The following is a 22,598-nucleotide window of genomic DNA, read 5'->3' as shown; positions in this document are numbered from 1 at the left end:
GGAGGAATGCTGAAACTGTTCCAGAAACAGTTCCAGCATTTTCAGTTTGTGATTACGTGCCCATAAGAGCAGCTCAGAGGGTTTTTGAGAATGGCCTGAGATTGGGGTATCCCTCTGCCCATTGCTTTCTGTTCAATAGGTGCCTGTTCAATAGGTGCTCTCACAAAGCCACAATGATAAGCTCTGATTTTTTCAGTGTTGAAGGGACAAGGAAGGGGATCCCTTAAAACACAAACACACACACACACACACACACACACACACACACACAGCCAAACTTTAGAGGCCCCCTTCCACTATATTAACATAGTGTACACTTTCACATACTATTTTCTAGTACGGTGGTACCTCGGGTTACATACACTTCAGGTTACATACGTTTCAGGTTACACACTCCGCTAACCCAGAAATAGTGCTTCAGGTTAAGAACTTTGCTTCAGGATGAGAACAGAAATGGTGCTCCGGTGGCACGGCAGCAGCAGGAGGCCCCATTAGCTAAAGTGGTGCTTCAGGTTAAGAACAGTTTCAGGTTAAGTATGGACCTCCGGAACAAATTAAGTACTTAACCCAAGGTACCACTGTAGTTTCATTTATCCACTCCATCACAGTGAAGCCCCTTCTGGGACTTTGGTGCCAAGCAAACAGCATAAATAGCAACACCTTAAATTGTTTTTCATTTGTGACTCAAACCCCTCGACCTTTTGATCCAAAATTGTACAGTGAACTTACCAAGGATTGGATTAGATGACGCCTACAGTCCCTTCTAACTCTACAATTCTATGATTCCATAATGTCGACAAAATAACAGGAAGGAAACAAATCCATTTTTAAAACAACAACAACAACAACAACAAATTTGCTCTTGCTCAAAACCACTTGTACCATCTATATGAAATTTGGCAGGATGACTTTCTCAGAAGGCACTACTATAACTTTCACAGCCAGTTCTGTCAAAAATGTTACAGCTGTTTGATTTCCTCATTGCACTCCATGTGGAGATAGTAAAAGCATTCAATTTTCTGAAGCAAAGGTCCAAAATGTTTAAAGTGGCTGAAGGCAAAGTGGCCCACAATCAGAACCAACAATGGTTAATGGCATTCATCTAAGCCAAGCTATGAAGCTATGGTTTAAGCTTCACTTAATATTCTGGCTTGTTCGGAAGTCATTAATCCTACTTTCCTGGTTCAGATGTAATAGTAGGCCATAGCTGGCTGGCAATCTCCTGGCTTGTTTCCTGACTCGTGTGAAGGCAGAAGCCAAGCAGCTATGTGATGGTGTACAAGATTCATTCATATCTCAACTTACTCAGAGGAGATACAGTGGTACCTTGGTTTATGAACTTAATCCGTTCCGGAAGTCTGTTCTTAAACCAAAGCATTCTTAAACCAAAGCATGCTTTCCCATAGTGGTGGGGGACTCAATTTACAGTCAACAGGAAGCAGAACATGTTCTTATTCCAAGGCAAAGTTCACAAACCAAAACACCTACTTCCAGGTTTGCAGTGTTCTTAATCCAAGTTGTTCATAAACTAAGCTGTTCTTAAACCAAGGTACCACTGTACTACTGTTCTAACACAGCCAAAGTCACAGATGTGGATACGTGTCAAACGTAGCAATGAAATGAAGAATCAAACCAGCTACAAAAAATATGCATAAAAAGATCAGCTTGTTTTCATGCAGCTGTTAAAATTACAGACATTGTATCGCGTTAGTGGGTTCACCAACAGTAGGTCTAAATCACTGTTTACATTTAGTGTAAACAAACAGTTATTACTTGGTCAAGGAAACATGCCTAGCATTACCAGTGATTTTAATGTAGGACACTGCATGCATTTTTAAAAAGGCAACCCTTGTTTTATGCAACCCATGAACATACTTTCCCAGGAACTGCACATACATTGAGTCAAGCAAAAGAAGATTTCTCAGATAAGAAATAAAAAGAATTATAAGGAGGTGGGGGAAACTACATTTGGGTGGATAGAATCATTTGAGTAGAAGCACTAGAGAGATGCTCTTAAGTGCAAATCTTTCTTGTTTCTGCATTATTTTCAGCGCACATGAAAAAAGGAGTGATAACAGATGTTTTTTAAAAAAAAACTTTGAAAAGTTTTTTTAAAAAAACCATGTAACTTAAAACTAACATCTCTTCCAACACAGAAAGGTTAAGTTGTGGGGTTGACATTTGCATTTGTTACGATGTCAGTGCTTCCTGCCTATCAGCCTATGTACAAACAATATCTAAAGATGTCATCTACATATTTATACCAAAGGAGCTTATGAACAAGACCTGTCAGTATATTTTAGCACCTCTCCAAAACGTCAGCTTTCATCATGTATAAACACAACATGTATAATTTATTAGTTTGGTTTAATATAAAAAGTTGACAATCAGATGTCACCACAACTATTGATAAGGTAAATAAGGACTACAGGAAAATGTCAAAAAGTTATTAAAATGTTTTGCAGCTTCCTGAGTGAAATTGGATTTATCGGCTCTTATTTGTCAATAGACACATTGAAGGTTTTCTTTCCTTTATATGGCTATATATACATGCAGCCAATACTTTAGTTAACAGAGTAAAGAATAATGGTCAATGAATAGCAAAGGCCCTTTAAAACAAAAATGGAAAGGCATGCAACATTCTTGTATAAAAACAGTTAACAAGTGAGGCATTTATTTTCACCAATATTTATCATGGGTGAGTATACATCTAAAATCCCATATTCTTCAATTCACACATCTACTATCATATCTCAATTTATATCTCAATTTGACATTTCTACTTTGGCCTACGTTTTGGGTTTCCTAGACAAGACTTTGGGAGGGGATATCTGCTACAGTCAAACGTCGGTTCCGGAATGGCTCCGTTTTCGAACATTTCGGCTCCTGAATGCCAAAAACCCAGAAGTAAATGCTCTGATTTCTGAACGTTTTTTGGAAGTCGAACGTCCGACGCGGCTTCCACTTGAGTGCAGCCAATCGGAAGCCACACCTTGATTGTCAAACGTTTCAGAAGCCGAAGAATGGATTACGCTTGACAACTGAGGAATTCCTGTTCCAATGACGTGCGCATCCCAACCTGAGATAATTTGCTATAAGGTATATTGTAATAGACAAGCAAACCTATTTTGCTGATTCCTCTCTCTATATACTTTCAAGAGTAACACTGAAGTCATGCACACTCAAGTAGTATTCCAGCAAAATAAGCAGTTCCAATAAATGAGCCAGGCTACAAACTATAGGATGCAGTAATAAATGATAATATGCAAAAAGAGAAGAGAATTAAATAGTTCTACAATGCCAAAGGCAGGACCAACTGGGTTTTCTTAATCCATCTGGCTAAACAGGTAAATGCTTATCAGACAGTACAGGGGAAATAGCTGGAACAAAATATCAGGCTTAACCAAGCAGGGAAGAATCTCTTCTTTAAGCTTAATGTAATAATTAGTTGGGACGCGGGTGGCGCTGTGGGTTAAACCACAGAGCCTAGGGCTTGCTGATCAGAAGGTCAGCGGTTTGAATCCCCGTGACGGGGTGAGCTCCCGTTGCTCAGTCCCTGCTCCTGCCAACCTAGCAGTTCGAAAGCACGAAGTGCAAGTAGATAAATAGGTACCGCTCTGGCAGGAAGGTAAACGGTGTTTCCGTGTGCTGCTCTGGTTTGCCAGAAGCGGCTTAGTCATGCTGACCACATGACCCAGAAGCTGTACGCCAGCTCCCTCGGCCAATAAAGCGAGATGAGCGCCTCAACCCCAGAGTCGTCCACGACTGGACCTAAAGTCAGGTGTCCCTTTACCTTTACATTTTAAGAATTAGTTAAAACTAGTGCTGGACAAAAATGGAAGCAAATCATTTGGGGAACAGTTTTGGCTGTCTCCTAGCCTGCAAAATACCTCTTCCCAGACTGCATTTCCAAATGTGGATGCTGACCACTAGCACTTAATTTTCAACAGGCTGCAATATAAATACATATCTGCACACCATGTTCTTTATGTACAAAATGCAACTAGAGCCTGATTGGTGGGACAGTCTAACCATACTGTTAGAGCAAAATAAAGGAAAAAAATGCTTCCAGTAGCACCTTAGAGACCAACTAAGTTTGTTATTGGTATGAGCTTTCATGTGCATGCACACTTCTTCAGATACCTACTAGATGGCAACAAAACCACGTGCAGGGCAGAAACAGAGAATGTTGATCCAGTTATCGAGCTGGAGAGAATGTATTTCCTCTTTTCCACTACCTCTTCAAAGTGCCAGCAATAGGACAACTTCATTTGTCCTATGTGATGCCATTACACTAAACTGATTGGCTAGATTTAACACCCCACCCTAACACTATAGCATCACCCAACAAAAAGAGTATGTTCCAAGTTGGCACCAAAGCAACAGTACACTGGGCAAATAATGGCAATGTCAGCCCCCTGCCCCCCCTCAAAAGTTTGGCACGGGGGGGGGGGGAGTCAAACTTCACTCACGCACAAAATAAATTACTTAAGATTCAACATAAAAATATCCCAGCTGCTGAGCTTTATTGTACAAGACCAATGGATTCATCAGCTCAAAGAGCTGACTCAGATTACAGTTTAATAATAAGTACACCATGCAATTACAATAAAAAGTATAATGGGGGATTTCTTTAACAAAAGGTTTTGCAACATTTTTTAGCTGTGAATATATAGCTGTTTCTTAAACAATACTGGAAGATGTATTGAAGGTGGTTGAAAACAGTTTAACTGTTCCTTTTCCAAAATAATTTGTCATAGGACACTTTATCAACCCCAGTACAGAAGTCCATTTCCTGCACACAACTTCACCTTAAAAGAAACACTATTTTTGACCATGGCAATTAGTCTTTTCATGTTCCAAACACTAAATTCTATTTTCCCCATTAATTTTTAAACCTATGTGGATCTAACTTAAAATAAACTGTACATCAAAAGAATGGAAAATAAACAGCCAGGAACACAATTTGACGAATTGGATTTATTTAGCTAAACAGGGTCCATTGGATCTCTTTAATAGGCTGACAGTTGCACTGGGCTGGTTAATAAAACATTCAACACAGTGTCTTCAGCCAATATAGAAATGCAAATCCCACCAGAAATATTTTATTCATGAAACAGTAATTTCAGTTACTACCAAAGCTAAAAAAAATAAAAAAAACACCCGCAAAATCCACAAACCTAACTTTCTTTGCAAACAAACAGTGCCATCTAGTGCTGATATTAAAGGAAAGCAAGATGAATTGGTCTGAAAATGCTCAATAATTATTTCCAGCATCTTTGCTTTTAAGAGTTTTCTTGTTCTATCTCCCCTTTTAATGAAATCACCTTTGAATCATGGTCACTGGAGAAAGAGGGGACAAAAAGGGAAGAAAGAGACCAGTTACCAGGAACCATAAAAGAATAAGACAGGTTTTCCTCTCTCTAGGCACCCTGTAATGACTGACAATTAACTTCCAAATACACAGACTTGCATTTCAACACTAGACAGGAAGACCACAGCTAGGTACATTTTTAGGTGAGCTAGCTAAATTTTTTTTTGGCTTTGGTTCTCAAAACAGTCCCAGCCTTGCGAATCTGATTAATTTCTATAGAGGCAGATCCAACAGAATTCTCTGTGGCCTCTGTTCTTTTGAGTATGTTACACAGGTAAGTTCAGAAACAATATTCCATTCTGCCACGGAGCCTTTGTATCATCAACTGGGAACGTACAGAATGGAGCCAAAGAAACTTTTATCAAGTTTTCATCTGTGTCTCAAAGGGTAGTGTCAAAAAAGAGTTTTCCTGGTAGAATGCTTGCAAACCTGAAGACAGGAAAGGTGGGCGGGGGGAGAGGAAGAGAAAGAAAGGGAATGGGTAAGCTTCCCCTCAGCATGTGGCATGAGTTGTTGGGTTGAACCACCATGCATTTTATTACAGATATTATTTTTTTCTGGAAAAAGACAGGGACCCCCCCCCCAAGAAAAAACTGAAGAAAAACATCAGACTATGTCCAAATGTCACATGGAAGGAAGCTGGGCAAAGGATTAGAAATGAAGGGAGACAGGAAGGATGCAGTTTATGGTGCAAAGAAAGCAATATGAGAAGAGAGCAAAAATATGCTCACTATAGATACAAACTATGGATATACACACACACAAATATTGCTGAAATACAAAGCCTCAGGTCTTTTGTTTTCTACTTTTTAACTGTCCAGGGACAATATATGAGTCATGGCAGGGATGGGGAATTGGCCCAGATGCCCAGATCTGTATCTTTCCTTCACTTCACAAACCAACTTGGCAGGTGGACAGGACCATCCACTTATCAGTCATCAGATCTCATAATATTGTCAGCTGATTGACAAGTGGGTGGTCCCAACTATCAACACTGGTCTGCAGAGGTGGAGCAAGACAGTGAGTCACTAAGCCAGATGTTGGGGGGTTTACCTACTTTCTACAGAAAAGGTTAGATCCTGCTTTCTGCAGAGATCCTGCTTATGCTGTATATGTACCTGCCCCACATATATTAGGTGTGGGGCAGGTGGGCATGGTTTTTGGACAGCAGTTTGGCTGAACAAATAGAAAGACCTGGTGGGCCAAATCTGGTTTGTGGGCTGGAAGTGCCCCACTTCTGAGATATGGGTCATAGTTTGGTATCCCTAACTTACAGCCTTGGAGCATTGGATTTTTGCTCGAGTAAGGTTCTTTGTTTATTTTGTTTCCTTGTAGCTTCAAATAGGCAAGCAACAATTATGAATAAATTACAATAGTAATCAATCCAGCACTAGGGTGAGAGCATCTTTAGAGATAAGAAAATGTGTTCCATGCATGTATTAAGCTAAAACAGTATCTACTGTAGTTTGTATCTCACAGATAGAAATGAAGATATTGGTTTCTTTCTGAGTCAATTTCACGTGTGATCAGAAGTCTGTTCCATTCCCTCCTATCTGTCTTTTTAAAAAACCATACAAATATTTCTACTAAAATATGAAATAAAAGTCATATTTTATTTCAATGTCTGCATTTCTAAACATATTTATTTAATGCATTTTGAAATATTTTTGAGCCAAAAACTATTATAAAATTCAGACATATGTGACATCTAAAAGATAATGATGCTTCAATCCATGTATTAGTCCGGGAGTTACAAATTAGGTCAGTTCAATTAAAAATGAGAACTGAATGCAATCCTTCTTCATCCCTATCCATAGATGATAGAATTACCAAGATACAGTCCATGAAAGAACCTTATATCTTTAACCTATCCCTTCTCAGATAGCTTAATAATCCAAAGAAAAAACTTCTATGCTAGTAAAGTGCCCTTATAATTGCCCTATCACAAACAAGGGATTTGGAATTTTATAAAAATTCCAAAACAGTGGGAAATAGATTCCACCCCACCCCGTTTTTTCACTGTTGCCTTTTGCTCCTACTCATCTATCACCTGTTAAAGCGAATGGGACTCCACACAAATGAACAAAAAAGGTAAAGGAACCAGTAGAGGAACAACATAGGAAGGGGAAGTCTGTAATCATTTGCCACCTCTGAATTTTTAATAGCACTGAAACTCCAGATTGTGTTATTGAAACCTTCAATTTACTAAGCTGCTTATTAAATACATCTAAATAAGAGTGACAGTGGCCTAAATTAATTAGAGAGGAATGCTATTACTTAATCAACCTATCTGCCCTTCTCTTTTAACTTGCTGTTCCAACCCTTTCTCAAAATCCTTCTTGATGCAGCTCACTAGCCATGCATAGAACAAGATTCTGCAAGCAGAACCCTAAAGGCTCAGGAGGGAAAAAAATTAAGTGAGCTTAACTTGATATGTTCCCTAAGGAATCTCAATTAAGTCATCCATAGCCATGGAGGTTAATTATAAATTTAAATTGTTAAATTGTCTTTCACACTTCCTTCAACGATATCACTTCATCACTGGTAAGTTTAATAAAGATATAATTCTGTCATGTATGCAAGCCACAGAAGAAAATTTAATACGCTCTTCTCAACTGAAGAAGGAATGAGCTGGCCAGGAACTTGGGATACCACTGAGTTTCAGCCAGCTGTCTCATAATGCTTAGTTTCTCCTAAAAACTACAAATCATTATTCATTCACAGGTTGTGAGAAGTACTCTCTAGAGTGACAGTACACTTTTTATAGACAAACACAGCCCTTTTAAGTTGCAAATTGTTATACACCTGCAATAAGTTTATTATTGCTTTCCGTGACATAATGGCAGACAGAGCTGCTGGCACCAAGTGCATGCTACATATAATGCACAATGTGCAAAAATGTAAATGCATTATATAAATATACTATCTAATTACACGGTACATTTGTATATCGTAAATCTACTCTTAAAAGAAACAGGCAAGTTTTGTGGGGGGAATGTAAAAAAAAACAATAGGGTGGCATTCAACAAATTTACTCAGAGTTGCCCAATTAAATACAGTGGTACCTCCGATTAAGAACTTAATTCGTTCTGGAGGTCCATTCTTAACCTGAAACTGTTCTTAACCTGAAGCACCACTTTAGCTAATGGGGCCTCCCACTGCTGCCGCACTGCTGCTGCGCGATTTCTGTTCTCATCCTGAAGCAAACCCGAGGTACTATTTCTGGCTTAGCAGAGTCTGTAACCTGAAGCGTCTGTAACCCGAGGTACCACTGTAACGAACATGACTAAGGTGCATCAATTTCTATGAGTCTACTCTGAGTAAAACTAGTTCAATGCCACCCTAGGTGTTTGGCTATTTTGAAAGACCCTTATAGCAGCAACATCATGGAGGGGTGTTTCCAGCAACCCCACAACCTACTCTTGGAAGCGTTGCAAGTGGCTGCAGGAGAGGGACATTGAGCAACATGTTTCTAGGACTAAGGTGAAAATGTGAAGCTCTACCGGATGCTATATGTTGTTTAAGTAATCTTGTTATAGTATTGAAATGTGGTTTTTAAAAATGTTACTATATTTGCTATTGTTTCCCTATGTTATTACAAAGTTTTTACTATGTTATTCATTTGCTGTGTAAATTATGAATTGTTTTTGTGGTTGTTTGAAATGTATCCCTGTTTTCTTTGTTGTAAGCCGCTTTGGGCATGATTTGTTTTGTGGGATAGCAGCATGCCAAGAAAATGAATGAATGACTCTCACTTCTGGAGAACCTATGCTTTTGCAGATGCTTGCTGGACTGCAGTTTCCATCACCCTTGAATTTGCTCTGCTGGCTGCTGTTGATGGGATTTGCAGCCCAATAAAATCTAAAGAGCCAGAGATTCCCTGTGCCTGTTGTATAGTCACTCTCCCCTGGAATAGTTCTTTTCTTCTGGAGTGCTTGGAAAAAGAAAGGGAGAAATCTCTAGGCACGTGGGTGGGCCTGCATAAAAGCAGGGTTCCAGCTTCACCAAGAGACTATACAGGCAAATCAGTATGTGTATGTACACAAACACCAGCTGCTTTTTACAATAAGGCCAAATGTCTCAATATGCACTAGTGATGTCTCTCAGATGGGGGACATTTTTAGGCTGGATATAGGCTGGATATACTGAGGACTGAACCTGAGACCTTCTGCATGAAACACTATGAACTATGTTGTGGATAGGGATGGATATATTACTCTGTTCCTGACCCATGTCAATTTCACATGTTTTCATTCCATCCCATTTCCATATTAACCTGCAGTTAATTTGATTTGTTACCTGCCCTTCATCCTAAAGTCCCAAGGCAGGTCACAACAGCTTAAACAGAATGTTAAAAACAGTTTAAAACAAATTACAATCACAAAAATAAGATAGGTCCTAAGAATATTCACCTAAGGTATCAAAAATAAGAATAAAGAGAAGAATCTTCAGTATTCAACGAAAACTGTCTAGTGACGCTACCAGACACATTGCTCTGGGAAGGGAGTTCCACAACTTTCAAGATGCCGCAGAGAATATCCTCTGCCAGACCGCCCACTCAATTTTCTGAGGGTGGTATAACTACCAAAAGGGTCCTCCTCTGCTGAACTGAGAGTGTGTTTAGGGAGTCTTTCATATATTTGGGGCCTAAGTTGGAAATGAACTAGCATCCAATGCAGCTGTTTTAAAATGGAACCTCAGCCAGTAATCTGGCTGCTGCACTTTGGACCAACTGAAATTTCAGTTGTTTTCAAGGGCAGCTCCATGTACAGCATAGCACAGTAATCCAGTCTGTATGTTAGCACAGCAGGAGTATTAGTATTAGTATTATCATTATCATCATCAACATCAACATTGCCATTGCCATTTATGTTCAAAAGGAGCCATCGCTGGCAAACCAATGAGAGCTGATGAAAGGCACTCCTAGCTGGTAAGGTAATCTGAGCCTCCACTAATAGTGATGAATCCAGTAGCCCCAAGCTATGGACGTGTTCCTTCCAGGAGAGTGTAACCATGTCTAGAACATGCCATTTCCACACCTCCTGGACTTGAGAACTCAGGACACCTCTCTCTTTTCAGGATTCAGCTGCAATTTATTGGTCCACAACCAGCCCATCACAGCCTCTAAACAGTGCTCAAAAACCTTTACTAGTACTGCTGAACCAACAGAGAGCTAGAGCTGGGTTTCATCTGCATATTGATGATACCTCGCTCCAAATCTACTGATGACAGCTCCTAGTGGCTTCATGTAGTTGTTAAATAGATGTCAAATAGCAAGAGGGACGGCAAGACAGAACCCTGTGGAACAAAAGTGTGGAATCTGAAAAAAGAACTATGTTCCATTTCGCACACTAGTCGAGAAGCACAGATCAGGTTACTTTGCATCAGAATTCACAGAAATCTATATCCCTTAACTGTCCCCAGTTTTGTGCAGAGCATAATCTGCTATCTTTCTGTTAAAATTTGAGACTATATACCCTGTACTAACTGGAACCTGATGTTTTTACTAGGCAATGTCCTCAAGGGAGAAAATTGTATTGTCTATAGTTTCCATTATGGAACAAATAGTAACACAATTAAGTTATATCCAGTTCCATCCATACAAATGCTTTACAATATGAAACATACCGTATTTTTCGCCCTATAAGACGCACTTTTTCCCCTCCAAAAATGAAGGGGAAATGTGTGTGCGTCTTATGGGGCGAATGCAGGCTCCTTGGCTTCAGCGATAGCAACGCAAAGCCTCCGAAGCCTGCGCTCCAGAGGCTTCGCGTTGCTTCTGCTGAAGCCAGGAGAGTCTGCTCTTTGAGGCTGGCAGTGGGGGAAAGCAGCGCTTTCCCCATCGCCAGCCCCAAAGGATGGGGGGCAGCGGGAAGGCGCACGACGCCTTCCCGCTACTCTCCAACCTGGCTTTGAGGCTGGCAATGGGAGAAAGCAACGCTTCCCCATCGCCAGCCCCAGAGGATGGGGGGCAGCAGGAAGGCGCGCGACGCCTTCCCGCTACTCTCCAACCCGGCTTGGAGGCTGGCGGTGGGAGAAAGCAACGCTTCCCCCATCGCCAGCTCCAGAGGATGGGGGGCAGCGGGAAGGTGTGCGATGCCTTCCCGCTACTCTCCAACCCGGCTTGGAGGCTGGCGGTGGGGGAAATCAGGCTTTTCCCCAAGGAGGGAGAAGGGACTGACTGGCGGAGTCCGTCCCTTCTCGCTCCTGTGGGCTTTTGCGGGGGATGGGGGAATTCCCCACCTCCCGCAAAAGCAGGCAAAAGCCGTGCGCTCTTTAAAGGGGCTGCGCAGCTTCTGCTGGCTTTTCTAGGAGGTGGGGGAATCCCCCACCTCGTAGAAAAGCCCGTAGGAGCCGCGCAGCCTTTAAAGAGTGCGCCGCTCTTGGGGGCTTTTCCCCAAGGAGGGAGAAGGGACTGACTGGCCGTTTCAGTCCCTTCTCCCTCCTGGTCGAAAAGCCTGCAGGAGTCACGCACGGCTCCTGTGGGCTTTTGCAGGAGGTGGGGGAATTCCGCCACCTCCCGCAAAAGCAGGAAGAAGGTCTTGGAGTAGCGCACAGGCTGCATGCAGCCTGTCCGCTGCTCCCAGAGCTGTGGGGGGGAAATCATATTTTTTTCCTTGATTTCCCCCCCTGAAAACTAGGTGCGTCCTATGGGCCGGTGCATCCTATAGGGCGAAAAATACGGTACATTGGTTTTCAAATGGCAAAATGGTAATGTTTTCTCCACAGCATTATTAGAAGAGGATGCTCATTTATATACCTGCAATACTGAAATAGGAATAACTGGTTTCTCAAAAAGCAGGCAAGTTAACAAAAACTGCTATTAACTTGTTTCAGTCTGTCAATTTCCCTTTAAAACAATACAGTAAGTACACTTGGCAGACTTTCCTGCAAATAGCAAATTGCAACTCCACATTTGGCCACAAGATAGCGCTAACTGCACAACACTCAACAAGATACAATTTTAAAAGACACATTTGTATTTTTTGAGCCTCCAAAGTAGATAAAAAACCTGACCAACCATAAACTCCATAGGGCTTTCTAAACTGCAATCAGTGAAAACAGCTCTAAAGATATTCTATCATGTTAGCTGCACCTTCCTTCTTGCATTTCAGCAGACTATATACGTCAGGCAAAACATAAAACAAGTTTTGTTCTTTCATTTTTGTCTTGTTTCTTTTCAGTATGTACATGCTATCTTTTAAAAACTAGTACAGAGTATTTTCTTATCTGCTTTGTGCTTTTTATTCTGTGGGATCATTGCAACTACTAAAATAGCTATTTCATGACTGCTCAAAGGGAGCACTTATAAACTCTGTTTTACTCATCCACACAGTAAATGTAAGATGCACAGTAGCATCTTAGCCTTCTACGGGGAACTTCAGATGTTGTACCTTAAATAGTTCCTTATTTTGCAACAGGAACTAATAGAGCTGCTTCTCCTAACACAACTATTCTAGAATAGTGGAAACTCCAAATAATCTATGTGACTCCCCTAATAATAACTGTAGCACATTAACAACTTGATTTATTATTACCTGTCTCTCGGGGCAGCTCATTGCCTCTTGGAATACATGGGCAGATCTCGAGAACAAGTAAGGGAGAGCCTGTAGCTTGAATTGAAGCCACATTGTGACATATGGCTATTGTGAAGTCCAGTTTTGCTTCTGTCAATTTGTTATCACTGTGTAAGAAAAGGCAAGGCAAGGCAAAATACATGCTAAATCACACCTCCTTTAATACCTCTTGCCTGGAGTACAGGAACAATGTATTAGCCAAAACGAAGAAAACAGATCACCATTGTAGAGCTAATTGCTGGGAGATGCAGTGCATTTTTTCTGGGGGAACGTAGGTATACGCATACCCCTAAACATTCTGTGAATCTTTGTACTTTTGTCCATTTACTGTATTTATTTTTCCTGATTTGAACTATAAAATTGCGATTTTCTTGAGTCAAAATGAGAGTACCCCTAAAGATTTTTAAGGGGGGGAAAGCACTGGGGAGATGTATCTGTGCCTTGTATCTGTGCCTTCTGTCATTCATATAGTTGAATGAATGACAGAAGATAAAACATGGTGAATACTGCCTAAGAAAGGCTCTCCAGAATGGCCATGATGGAGAGAGAGAGAGAGAGAGAGTATAGAAACTTCTGACACTGGCAAGGCTGGAATGTAACCTATATAAGAATCACATCTTTTGCTCAGCCTATTTTTGTATCTGTTCCTGCCCAAGCCTAGCATACAGCCTACAGAAGGTTGCCCACAGCAGAATGTAGCTCTTTGGCTAAACAAGGGTCCCCCACCTCAGCACTACAGCAGCTGAATGCTGCTGAATGCTGAAGATAAGGCTTGTTGGCAGCAGGTGCAACATGTTTCCGCTCACAAAACACCATACATGAATTAACTCACAAAATCTGCTTCAAGTTTTTCCATTTCTTGCTTGTAGCTCCTCATTCTACTGCTGTACATGCCTCGGCTCTGTGGAGGGATTTCTCGAACTTCAAGCTCCATTTGTTCCAGCTAATAATTAAAAACAAGAAGGGGAAGGATGTATGAGAGAAAAGACAAGTTGAATTAAGTCCGGAATGGTCATGCACTACATCAGGGTTACTGCACTACAGCATTGACAGGAGGGAAGTGGGACAGCTTTCCCATTTAGCGATAACCTGACAACTTTTCTCCCTGCACTGAGGGCCTTCTAGGTGGCTGCTCCCAGACTTTGGAAGTCCCTCCCCAGAGAAGCTAGACTGGCTCCCTCTTGTCCTTCCGCTGGCAGGTGAAGACTTGTTTGTTCCAACAAGCTTATGTGGACCAGCAGCTTTTAATGAAAGGGCTGCTGCCATGCTATTTTTATAGTAATTATTAGTATGGCTTTAATAGCTTTTATATATGTATCTAGTTTTATTTCCATTGATGTTTAATAGCTTTCTAATGACCCTTTTTCAATGTTTTTAGAGGTTCTTATATTTATATGTAAGCTGCCTTGAGTCCGGTCAGGGAAAAAGGCAGGGTATAAATAAATAAGGTAAAGGTAAAGGTACCCCTGCCCGTTACGGGCCAGTCATGTCCGACTCTAGGGTTGTGCGCCCATCTCACTTAAGAGGCCGGGGGCCAGCGCTGTCCGGAGACACTTCCGGGTCACGTGGCCAGCATGACGAAGCTGCTCTGGCGAGCCAGCACCAGCGCAGCACACGGAAACGCCGTTTACCTTCCCGCTATAAAGCGGTACCTATTTATCTACTTGCACTTAAGGGTGCTTTCGAACTGCTAGGTGCGCAGGAGCTGGGACCGAAAGACGGGAGCTCACCCTGCCGCAGGGATTCAAACCGCCGACCATACGATCGGCAAGTCCTAGGCACTGAGGTTTTACCCACAGCGCCACCCGCGTCCCTATAAATAAATATAATAATATTAATAATGTCACTGAACTCCTTTGGGCTATGACCTTGGAGAACTCATGCTTGAGCTGTTACTCCCAAACATGTGATCCTGTGAAATAGCCACTTGCACATAATTTTTCCTTTGCTTCAGAGCCCTCCATTTAACTGTGGTTCCTGAGCTATATATTCACACTTCTTTCTCCAAATTTCTTCTCCCAGTCCCATTCTTTTAGTAGTTTAACTACACAGCAGTTTTGCAAACACTGCTCTCTGGCAGTTCTAAAAATACCTGTGAAAATAAAAGAAATGGGGAAAGGATGAGAAAAAATATGCGGTTAACTACACTCCTTTACTATGTTATTTCAGGTGATACTGTTCTCAGTTATGAGTTTCAATACACAGAAAAGTTGTGACAGTGGAAGAAGTTTGGGGAGGATATATTTATGTGTATGCTTTACAAACAAAAGCTCCTTGATAACAGGGATGAGTAAGCTTCTTCTAGAGATTCTGGCGAGCTTTTGGGGGTGGACGTAAACAGTTCCAGGTTAGGTGGCTCGTGCGGGTGACTCAATATAAGGCACCTTCACACAAACGTCTTTTATACATCTTTCCCCAAAGGTGAAAAAACACAGGTTGCAGTAAGCTAGGAACAACAAAATCCTTGGAAAGATAAAAGACACTGGAAGTCTCTTTCCTCTAAGGATAAGGAATCATATAAAAATATCACGTTCTTTGTTTCAGTTGGGCAATGTGCAGAGTTTACTAATTTACTGACAGCTGAACTGTTACGAAAAAGCAGCAATGCAGAAGCGAGCTCCAGGTGGCTGGAATGGTAAACAGGAAGCTGATGTTATTGGATTGTACCGTGGGAACCAGGGACAGTCTGTAAAGTGCTCTGAGAGCCGGATGTTAGCTCAGAGTGACACATGACCCTGTACTGGAAGTACATGGGTGGAGTTTATTCTCTCTCTGCAGCTGGGTATCAGAGGGTACAGACGTGTTTTCTCTGTACTGGTGAAAGACAGGAATAAAGACATGTAAATATATTTCTGTCTGTCTCATTCCCCCCCCCCTGGAGATGGGAGGGGGAGGAGTGGTGTGTTCTTTTCACGTTTGAAAAGGATCGCCGAAGAGACCTCCCTTGATCTTGCCGGCAGACGCTGGCAGGGGAGGTCAACAAGGATTCAAGCCGGGCACCTGGAGGGTGGCCAAATTCCTAAGAGCTGGGACTGGCTCTGCTGGCTTAAATTCAACATCTGGTAGCATTCCAATGGATATCTGATCTATGAGAATCTGCATGAGAGGTGAGAGGTCGATGAATCGTTGCCATCCTCTGCACCTAAGGAGATAAAGAAAGCGTCTGCTTGCAGCCAGAAAGCTGATCAGACAGCTGGACACCGAAAGGCAACGGAGAAGCAAAAAGGTATGCTGAATTATTTTCTGTTCACGAAAGAGCTGCATTTAAGAAAAACAGCTCTGAAAGAAAGGCTGGCATACCAGGAATTCCTGTGGTAGATAAGGATTCCCGTCCCGAGAAAGGTTGCTAGGCAACGACCGCCAGTACTTGTAAAGTTACTGAATGGCTCAAAAAGAGCCTGGGAAGTGGAATTGTTTTGAATTCTGTGCAGCATGTGCGAGGATTTTGAAAACAGCCCAAAGGTTTGCCTGCCAGTGAAAGCAGTAAACAGCCCAGAAGAGAACTTTTGGATTTTACTGGCTTGAAAGTCAAAGCAGGCTTGAGAGAGAAAGCACAGACTTGAGTTCAGCATGGATTCCAAGAAGGGGGGAGGGTTACCCTATCCACCTCCCCTGACTAATGACAATTATTCATCTTGGTCTAAAAAGATGAAGGCCCTGCTGCAGAATCAGAGGATCTTTGACGTGATTGAGAACCCCATCCCTGCAGCACCAACCCGAGGTTGGGAGTCACAGAGTCTGAAAGCCAGAACGGCTATAATTCTGTGTGTCTCGGATGATCAACTTGTGCATATTCAGGATTTGGAATATGCGCGTGAGATTTGGGAAACGCTGCGTAGAACACACCAGAGAGATGCTGGTTCTTCAGCGTTGTTGTATTTTGAGAAGCTGACCAATCTGAGGCTTGCGCCTGATGGAGATGTTCAAGCGCACCTGACGGAAATGAAATATCTGCGCCAACAGATGGTGGAACGCAATTTCCGTCTGCAGGAGGAAGTGTTTTGCTTCATGATGATTAACAGCTTAAATCGGACTTACAAAACGGTTGCCAGTCAGCTGGGTTCCCTTCCGGCGAACGATTTGACCGTGGAGAGGGTGACTGCCGTTGTTTTGAATGAACACGACAGACTTGCTGCACTGGAAGTAAAGGACAGAAGGAGGGAGGAACGGAGTTCTAATTCCCCCGCAGATGAAGCTACTGGAGAGAAAGCTCTAGCTTTGAACGCTGTCCGATGTTACAATTGTGGACAGGCTGGGCATCTTCAGCGGAACTGTAAGAAGCCACGTCAGCCAAAAGGAGCTAAGGGCCGCTCAGCAAAGCTTGAGGCGTCAGGCAAAGGTCATACCAAGCCTTCGGTGAGACCTGGAAAGGCTTTGATGGCGAAAGGAACCACGCCAGGTGTTGGGAACTCATTTGTTATTGACACTGGAGCCACCGTCCATATGTCCCCACACAGAGAACTCTTTTCAACGTTTAAGAAGCAAAGCTTCGCTGTGAAACAGGCCAATGGTCAGGAGCTGGAAGCGACCGGTGTAGGGACTGTCTATCTTAAGAGTCTGAACTTGACAATAAACAATGTTTACTTGGTTCCTGAATTGAAGTTCAATCTACTAAGTGTTTCGCAGATTGCAAAGAGAGGACTGAGATTGTCCTACGATGCTGAGAGCTGCAAGATCTACAAAGATGGAGAGTTATTTCTTTCGGCCAGAGAGAAGGATGGACTATATTTGTTGACTTTTGCACAAAGTGATTACATGGAATGTAATTCATCTGTGTCTAACCTAGTTTCTCTTGCAGGAGTGAGCAAGAAGGTGACCGGAGTCAACAGAGCATTTCAGCGGGTGTATGCTGATGTGATTGGTCCTCTAGAACCATCTAGAGGCAATGCAAGATATTATCTTGTGTGTGTGGATCATTTCTCTAACTATGTCTGGGTTTATGTGTTGAGAAAGCCACAGGAAGCCTTGGAGAGGTTTCAGGAGTTTTGTGACAAAGTTAAGAGTATGCATGATGCTAACATTGATTGTCTATTCACAGATGAGAAGCAGATTTTTCTTTTACAGGATTTCCAGAGGTTCCTGCAGAAGAAGGGGATCAGACACAAGATTGCTGTTTCAGCGGAAGCGTGGAACAGGGGTGTCTGTGTACGGGTGAACAGAGAATTGCAAAAGGGGATGGAAGCGCAATTGCTTAGTTCACATCTGCCACATGAGTACTGGGCCGAGTCTCTAATGTCGTTCTGTTATACGAAGATGAGAAAGGTTTCAAAAGAGTTGGGAAGTTCTCCTTTTGAGAAACTGTTCCACAGAAAACCTTCTGTTGCCCATTTCAAGGTTTTTGGGTCTCATGTGAGAACAGAAGCTCCAGGTGAAGTAAAGAATGCCAGAGGCATTTTTGTGGGGTATGAAAAGGGTCTCTACAGAGTAATTTTGTCTGAATCTGGTCAGGTGATTCTCACAAAATTTCTAGAGAGTGCTCCTGAACAGGAGAGAGTGATAGTACACACATTTCCCACTGAGGACGATTCAGATGATGATGATTTTACTGATTACAGTGGTACTGAGAGTGATGACACTGATAGCTCGGAGAGCTCAGTTGTCACAGTCATTGAGAGGAAGTCTCACACAATGGATAGGCCTTCACAACTGAAGGATGAACCACTGTTTACTATTGGAACTGGTTCTCCAAAGAGTCCTGAGACTGGACCAGTGAGCAGAGAGGATCAGCACCTCATACGTAGGTCTGAGAGAGTTACAAAGGGTCAACCACCTAAGAGGTACTCAAAAGAGTTTGCTAACTTAGCTGTTGCATGTGTTGCTGTTGTAAACAACCGAGGACAGGTTGGAGCTGTGTCTAAGTCAGAGACAAAGACACAACAGAGAGTTGCTAGCCAAGGTAATGCAGATGCACTCATTCCTTGGAAACCAGACAACCAGAGAGGTACACTGGGGAAACCAGTGGCGGGGAGTTCCAAGGGTGGAACTGAAACAACAGGGGAGTGTTATGTGTATAACAACTGTTTGTATTCTTCTCTGGATCACGCTTTGTTTGCCGCAATACGCATTGATTCTTTTGGGGGAGGATGTTACGAAAAAGCAGCAATGCAGAAGCGAGCTCCAGGTGGCTGGAATGGTAAACAGGAAGCTGATGTTATTGGATTGTACCGTGGGAACCAGGGACAGTCTGTAAAGTGCTCTGAGAGCCGGATGTTAGCTCAGAGTGACACATGACCCTGTACTGGAAGTACATGGGTGGAGTTTATTCTCTCTCTGCAGCTGGGTATCAGAGGGTACAGACGTGTTTTCTCTGTACTGGTGAAAGACAGGAATAAAGACATGTAAATATATTTCTGTCTGTCTCATTCCCCCCCCCCCTGGAGATGGGAGGGGGAGGAGTGGTGTGTTCTTTTCACGTTTGAAAAGGATCGCCGAAGAGACCTCCCTTGATCTTGCCGGCAGACGCTGGCAGGGGAGGTCAACAAGGATTCAAGCCGGGCACCTGGAGGGTGGCCAAATTCCTAAGAGCTGGGACTGGCTCTGCTGGCTTAAATTCAACAAATCCCTAAAAATAAGGGATTGAGGCTGAAACACTGTATGTTCCTCCTTTGTGCAGATAGTAAGATACAGAAAGTAAGATCCTGATAGTGTAAGCAAGTCAAGTACTTCTATATCAGTTTACAAAACTGGTATCTGTCTCATTTACATATTCACTGGACCCATTAACCCACATCTGGCAATTTGTGCACAGAGATGCCCTTTCCACAAATTCCTTGTAAAATGTTAGCAGATCTGGGGAAAGCATAAACAATAAAAATAAATATTATTATTATTATTATTATTATTATTATTATTATTATTATTATTATTTAAATTTATATCCCATTCCTCCTTCCAAAGGATCTCACACTGGCAATATATACATATGTGTAGCTCCTGACAATGACTAGAATCATGAATCTGTCCAAGAAGAACAAATGAATTGAAGCAATTAAAATGATTAGCTAGTTTAACTTTGAAGAAACAAATGATCAGCAACCTGATATGAGCAGAGTTAGATTGCCTAAATCCAATCCCACCATAGGACTGCTATGTAAAAACTGCATGCTTTGGGTGGCAACGTTTCAAGTTTGATTTTTACTTCAACCTGTTCAGGAGACCTTTTAATGAGTTGTATTCCTTAGCCAGTTTTGTTAAAATTGATTTTTATATGCAAGCCTTGACATTAATCACCAACATGTTAAGTAATTGCTGAAAGTCAATAATTGCTTTAAGCACCTGTCTAAAAGTGTTAGCAACAAGATCGGAAAACAAAAGTATGAACAAAAAATGAAGTACATTAAATGAAGATCATCATTAGGATGGAAATGTTAAAACAGGATATTCTTTTTAATCTTAGAGAAAAGTCAGCCAATTTTGTTCGTATTATGACACAAGGAGGAAAATAATGAGCTGTTAGCTCAACTTCTACTCATTCCAACATTAAAAAGACAGATAACTATTTTGCAGAAAGAAGTAGACTGAGTGATTGGTTACCACAAAGAGACAGTGTCCTTTAAAAAAAAATGAGCTTTTTTCTTTCTTTCTTAAAGAGCTATGGTGAAGGAGAGATTGCCCTATGGTTATTTAGTTATCAATGCCTTTTGTAATTAATAATTTACCTTTATCACTTATGTGAGGTAGGAAATTTCCTTGTCATCCTTACATGTTGATCAAAGAAGCTAAAGGATAGATTAAATGATCTGTCAAAGGTCAGAGTACCTTATGTAGATTGCTTTAACCAATCCATAAATTGTCATAGATAAACATTCCCTTATACACCTCAAGAGCTGAAGGATACATCAGTTCTCCTTTAATTAGTCTTGACCTATTTTTCTACATGAAATATAGTAAATATGAGAACCAGAATCTAAGCTATAGTACAAAATCCAATTTGGACTGCTATTGGATTACTGTTCATTCATTGCTCTTAAAAATAAGTTTCCAGTTGCAATCAGACTTTCAGCATTTCTCACCACCCTTTGAAGCTTCACCCTACATACCTCTGAAATTAAAGGTAAATCATGAAATAGGGGAAGCTCTTTAAGGAATGATAAAATGAATGCTCAGAAAACTTCAAGTAAATATACTTCTGGATGAGACTGAAAAGGTAAAGGGAGATACAGTATATCCTGAAGTACAGTTCATTATGGAGGTTTGGACAGGTCCTGTACACCATTAACGGTGATGCTTTAGCTTGTTTCTCTATACAGGTAAGAAACAGATATATATGACTTGTAATAGTCCAGCTTTCCAGCATAAGCATTCTACTTGGTTATGAGATTTCCTCCCTACATTGAGACTAACCTGGTTTAGACACAATGTCCCTCTAGTAACAACTGAAGGGTTTTTTATTCATTTGTCAGGCTTTACAACAGGTTCTGATTGTTTTGATGCCAAATCGCTATCTGCTATATGGATGGGTAAAAGGAAAAGTGGTACCAGAGATGCCTGCAACCAGGGCCAATTGACATATTACAATCCCTGCATAGAAGCTATTGAAAAGAGGATCTACATTATCTATGGCATCTCATTCACCAGCAAGAACATGTAGCATGGGTGCTGTGCGAGAATACATGGCATTTTTGTGGTCACTCTCCACAAGATGAGCAGCTCACATATATTATGCTGCCAAGTGGATGTGTAGCAACCTCCATACAGAGGCTAGTATACTTTCATAAGTTATTAGTTAATCTGACCCAGAAGATGTTATTTACAAGAGCCCAAGTACCACACAAATCCATTCCCTGAGCATCTCCAAGGAACAGATGCTATACTCTATTGTATTCATCATTCTGCCAGCAACTGAAGTAGCCCTACAAAACTGAAGGTATGGGAAGAAAGTGAGGAGATTCATTCTCTTTCACACCCACAAACTGAACCCACCATTTCATGCACATGTTTGTATAAACAAGGCCATTCAGATACATACAGGCACAGGTCCCACTCCTTCAGTTACTCTTAAGCTTCCTCCCTTTTGCTCACCATAGCAAGTATGTCAATGCCCTTTGACAAGTGTGACAAGCCCCTGGCTTCATTCCAATCTACAGAGCTACAGAGCTCTGTAGGGCTACAGAGGTGTGCAGCAAGGGAAGGACAATGGTTTGTCCACTCCACAGCCACGTGCCCCATAAAGAGAAGCTGCCCCGTAAAGGAAGCTGCCAGCACTCACTGGGATGGGGGAGCTTCCTAGGCTGGATCTACAGAGATATTAAGAAAAAATATGAAAACCCAATGCAAATTACCATTGATTTTGGGTTGCAGCTCTACAGCACCATCTGGTGTCACATTTTTATAACACACTTATAACATTATCATTGACCCGTGTAGCTGAGACCCTTGACTAGCCTCTGTGCACCCCAACCATGGGCATAGCCAGGATTTATTGGCAGGCTTTATGTTAGGGGGTGGCAGAACTGAATTATCTCCAATGCAACTGGTCAGTTAGTTAAGTATGTTTAGTTATTCACTACGCCCATGACCTCAACAATGCAGCAGGCATATATACGCACTGCTTTGCTCCCTGATTCAAGGTTGCAGCCAAACCAGTGACCACTACCTCCTACCTTTTCTAATGTAAAGCAATTAAATTAGAAAACCTAGCACCTGCT

The 22,598-nt window shown here is 41.8% G+C and overlaps 1 protein-coding gene across 4 annotated transcripts in view; it reads right to left on the bottom strand.

Moving 5' to 3' along the window:
- VTI1A (vesicle transport through interaction with t-SNAREs 1A) overlaps nt 1-22,598 on the bottom strand; it is a 239,628-nt gene that overhangs the window by 213,218 nt on the left and 3,812 nt on the right. For all 4 annotated transcript variants that reach the window (XR_014548536.1, XR_014548537.1, XR_014548538.1 and 1 more), the window contains exon 3: nt 13,784-13,894. Coding sequence is in view for 1 of the 4 variants with exons in the window: in XM_083615033.1 (XP_083471159.1) it covers nt 13,784-13,894 (111 nt within the window). In the remaining 3 variants the exon portion in view is untranslated. The remainder of the gene's footprint in view (nt 1-13,783; nt 13,895-22,598) is intronic.

This window comes from Podarcis filfolensis (assembly GCF_964270895.1).
Source record: "Podarcis filfolensis genome assembly, chromosome: 5".
Classification (NCBI taxonomy): Eukaryota; Metazoa; Chordata; class Lepidosauria; order Squamata; family Lacertidae; genus Podarcis; species Podarcis filfolensis.
Note: the sequence above shows the minus strand (reverse complement) of the source record. Positions and strands in the feature narration are given on the sequence as shown.